At 40.2% G+C, this 5,000-nt stretch overlaps 1 protein-coding gene across 1 annotated transcript; it reads right to left on the reverse strand.

Annotated features, from left to right (window-relative positions):
* Window positions 1–16: 16 nt before the first annotated feature.
* On the reverse strand, window positions 17–4,165 carry LOC122262607 (uncharacterized). The gene is made up of 5 exons (XM_043030685.2): window positions 3,821–4,165; window positions 3,577–3,621; window positions 3,053–3,223; window positions 1,906–2,034; window positions 17–1,077 (listed from the first exon to the last, which is right to left on the reverse strand). The coding sequence occupies exons 1-5, from the start codon at window positions 3,840–3,842 to the stop codon at window positions 902–904; spliced, it is 543 nt and encodes a 180-aa protein (XP_042886619.2). The 5' UTR covers window positions 3,843–4,165; the 3' UTR covers window positions 17–901.
* Between the last annotated feature and the right edge of the window lie 835 nt (window positions 4,166–5,000).

Consider the following 5,000-nt stretch of genomic DNA (forward strand, 5'->3'; position numbering starts at 1 on the left):
AACAAAATACATGATAGACAAGTTATCATGAATATTCATGCAGATAATGATCGTACATCAATGATTGAATGCATTACGAGCATCATTTTGAGTACAGACAAGATATAGTTTGTATGTGAAAGACACTGAATATGGTATAAAACATGGCGTGGGAACACAACGATGGGCTCTGGTCAATTTATAGAAAAGGTACTTTCCTGACCTAGGTCAATGAGGGGAAACAGAAACGTAAATAGCAGTTTGCACTTGTGCTGAGACGGTTACAGTGTGTGTGTGTATCTGTGCGTGCGTGCGTGTGTGTGTGTGTGTGTGTGTGTGTGTGTGTGTGTGTGTGTGTGTGTGTGCGTGCGTGTGTGTGTGTGCGTGCGTGTGTGTGTGTGTGTGTGTGTGTGTGTGTGTGTGTGTGTGTGTGTGTGTGTGCGTGCGTGTGTGTGTGTGTGCGTGCGTGCGTGTGTGTGTGTGTAACGAAGTTGTAGAACGGGATCCAAATCTCCCCATTCATTCGGCAGAGGCGACGAATCCTTTACTGGGACGTAGTCACAGTGTGTCTATGAGGTAAAATGACGTCCTCTCCGTTTGCACGTAATTTTATTATCATGGGAAAATATAAAGATACTGAGCTAAGATACATTCTTACCTGTAACAAGACACCATTTTTTTTATTTACTATTGGTCAAATGTGCCTCATGTATGCGCAGCCCTCAAATTATTGTTCAATTATTGATGCATAACTATCTTATCTTACTGAATATACATTACTGATTTATTTACTCTCAACATATCATTCTATCAATCATCTTCTAAAACTAAGCACCTTTTCAACGCATATCACAGCATGTGGCGCAATAACACAATAGAGAATGATCAAAATAGAGCCCACGCAACATTCCCCGAACACGGCTTATCTGCAAACGTAGACAATGATAACGATGAGAATGGCGAGGCCGAGGAAAGCGTACGGGACGATAATGCCCCCGTAGAGAGCAAGGTAAAACGTGGCCTTGTGGCAGCTGTTATCCTGGCTCAGGTCCTCCAGGTCGGGGTTCTCGGCCCACGCGTTGAACAGCCACACGTTTCCTGCGAAAGAGCTTGCACTGGAGAGCTGGAACCGACGTGGCTGCTTCAAGGAGCAGCCATCACCCCCCCACCCCCCCCCCCCCTCACAGAACCCCCACCACTACGATCTTTCCCCCATATACGACATACTAGGCCCCCCCCCCCCGCCCATGTATGGAGATCCGACCCCCACCTCCCCCACCCGATCTCCGTGACGGACGCAAATAAATGGGCCCCCGGAACCACTACGCACTGCTGCTACTATTAATGGTCATAATAAAGATAATGACAATGATAATGATAATAATGATGATGGTTATGATGATTATGATAATAATAATAATAATAATAATAATAATAATAATAATAACACTAACACTAACAATAACAATAAGAACAAGAGGAGGAGGTGGATGCTGACGGTGAGGATGAGGATTGATGGAAGTGAGGGTGTGGATGAGGAGAAAACAGCAGCTATGATAAGAATCATGCACATATCAGAAACGCCTTTGATATACGATATACAAGAGAAGAGGAAGCCCGAATAGAAAGAATGGACGATATTGAAAAATGTTAAAGATTACGCAGCCATGAGTGGAGTGAACGAATGCGCCCCGAGAGGTTAACGAGATAAAGGAACACTTGGTTTCTAGTCCTGGGAAACATGACTAGAACACTTCTCCGAGAGTCTGGAGCAGCGCCATTCAACAGGCGGAAAAGTCTTCCGCGATTTAGTGGGGAGTGGACAGGCGGGCATTGTGGTTCCAGACTTAAATAATCGAACCTCATTCTCCTTCTTCCCCTCCAGTTGTCTTTCGTTTGTCTTGCAACATCTACAGCCGCCCGTACCTGTAATGAACCAGGCGAGGTGCACTGTCCCTATGATGAAATTCAGGAACTTGGAGATGGTGGCGCACGTCGATTCGCCTTTGTCATTAGCTGACTTGCCCGCGAAGCTGGAGACAAGGAAGAGCACTCCTGTGGGAGAAGAAGACATGAGTAAGAGAACAAAAATCAACGTTTAGTTATATTTCTATAATCACACTAGTGATGATAACAGAAACTAGACTAATTAGCTTAGTATCTATGGACCTAGATCAGTAGTCGTTTCAACTTACAATAAGTTTTTAGGTACAACGTGTTTTTTGCATTACTATATAACTATACATTTGTAAATGCACGCCTATGTGAAACAAGATTCACACAGGCGCGCACCCGACCAGATTACATATACGCCACAGTACATTAATTGCATGTTTACATAGAGTATGATGTTATATGGCGTGATGCGGGAGTTCCGATTGTGCGTTGTGTGTGTATCGTCGTGTGTGTTGTGTGGTTGTGTGTGTTTGGTGTGTGTGTTCTTTGTTGTGTGTAATTGTGCCTATGTGAATTATGAATATGAATATTCTATGTACATATGTATTGTACATATGTGTATTGCTTATATAATATACATATCCACTTGTATATATACCAATATACCACAATATTTATATATATATATATTATACATATATATATATTATATATATATGTCATTATATATTAGATTATATTGACACAACAAATGTAATGTCGAGCTCGTCAATCGGACACACTCTAGGGGGTATTGGCATGGTGGTTGGTGGGGTAGGGGGGTGGGTTAGTGGAGGTCCCGCTGGTTATGGTTACTGAACATCTATCGTTTGATTTGTTGATGGTCCTCGCCGGACGCCATAGTCAATGTTGGCTTTGCTATGTCGCTGTTGACTGTAATGGTACCACTGGCTTGCGCCTTGTTCATTGCCTTGATGTAATAACGGTATTGTTGTCTAGCTGCTTGCCGAAATATCCGGCGAATTAATGCGGAATTAACCATGGACGATCGTCTGGTGATAGAGTATTGGCGTTCCTAGAATTTGCGTGTGATTAGTCCAATATCTAAGGCGTTCTAAGTAGGCAATCAAGCATTCTCATTGTTTCGATTGGCGATTAGGACACCACATGTAGCTACCTTCCACGATGAGCCACACCGGGATCTTTGGCTCCACGTTACACTGGTCGAGGTGCAGGGCGCCCATGATGATGAAGGCCAGCGGATAGGCTATGGTCAGCGCTATGCCGACCACCACCACCGCACACATCAAAAAGCCTTTGGCCACGAGTCCCATCGACGTTGCCAAGCCTAGGGACGGGGACAACACCACGGCGTCAGACAAGTTCAAAGAAATGGTAAGAACATTAAAGAAAAGGATTATCATTACTGTATTATCGTTACCATTACCGTAATGATACATATATAACTTTTGCGATTTCTAATACCATGATTGATGATGATGTAATATTTATATGTTGAATTAAGAACGCCTATAATGATGATGATGGGAAAAAAAGAGTAATGTTTATATCAATAACATTAAAAGTAGTGTTTTTGATGTAAATAATTGCGATTAATGGCAATATTTGTGAGAATTATGAGATGGCATTTAATTTAAAAAAAAAAAAAAATATACATCACCGTAAAACATCATCACTTACTGTCACTGTCGAACTGCAGCTCAATGGCCACGCCCTGTTCTGTATCTGCAGGAAGAAAATTGTATTTTGAAAACACAAACTAAATAAATAGAGATATATTGAAAACCCCAACACTCAATCGGTATAGAAATCAAGAACAGCAAAAATCTCCCTATCTGTGTTTCTATGAGGATCTCTGTATCAAGGCAGAAAATACACGAGGGGAGAAAATATAGTTCTGCTTAATGGCAAAATGAAGACTTACCTGTGTTTTTCGGAGAAACCATTTCCAACGCCGCTTTCGAATTTCGTCAGAGGCCTCACTTCGCAACGAGTGCCAGGGCGAGCGCTCAAGCTAGAAGATGCTAAAAGTCGGGTTGAACAGTGAATGTCGTAGAAAATAGCACAACTGCGAAGACTAAATGCGCAGTATTTGTACCAAAGTGTCACAGTAGTCCCCACGATTGAGCGCTCCGTTCCATGTAATGCTATGGCCAGAGTGTAAATCTTCGACCCTTTTCAGTGTCTACCAAAACTGTAACTGGTGATTCATACTGAACTTAAGCATACGTTTGCTGCGTCCCGTATGAACTCCAGATAAAACAACGTGCCTGTGCAGTGAGTTGCCAGTGAACTCATAGTAACGATTAATTAAACGAAGAGCATTCGTGCTTGTTTTTTTTATCATTGTAATTTGCTTATTATTAAAGTTTGATTATAATGACATATTTATTTCAAGAATGTATTCCTTCTTTTAATCGCTGTATTTTAATAAGAGCAAAATGCTGGTGACGTGCAACAAATTTATTGGCAACATCCCGCCATTGGGGATCCCACCATTTCTTTATCTTCATCATAATTTCCTGAGGATTGCCAAATAGGAAAATGTCGAACATGCTCAGCTTTGTTTCCCATTAGAAAATTAAAGTTGGTTAACAAATGTCTAAAAATTAATGGAACTAGTTGGCACTACTAGTACCTTAACCTTGAAGCTATTAGCACTCACACGAGGTTAAAACAGCTGTGCCCATGTATGTATATATACACACATGCATAAACATGTGTGTGTGTGTGTGTGTGTGTGTGTGTGTGTGTGTGTGTGTGCACATATATATATATATATATATATATATATATATATATATATATATATATATATATATAAATGTATATATATACATAAAAATATTTATATATTCATATATATTTATATATATATATACATACATACATACATACATACATACATACACACACACACACACACACACACACACACACACACACACACACACACACACACACACACGCACATATATATATATATATATATATATATATATATATATATATATATATATATATATATATATATATTTATATTTATATACATATACATATATATTTATGCATGTATGCACCACACACACACACATATCTGATGT

The sequence above is a fragment of the Penaeus japonicus genome, unplaced genomic scaffold (assembly GCF_977035675.1).
Source record: "Penaeus japonicus unplaced genomic scaffold, GWHDUDI00000001_assembly GWHDUDI00000022, whole genome shotgun sequence".
In the NCBI taxonomy this organism is placed as follows: domain Eukaryota; kingdom Metazoa; phylum Arthropoda; class Malacostraca; order Decapoda; family Penaeidae; genus Penaeus; species Penaeus japonicus.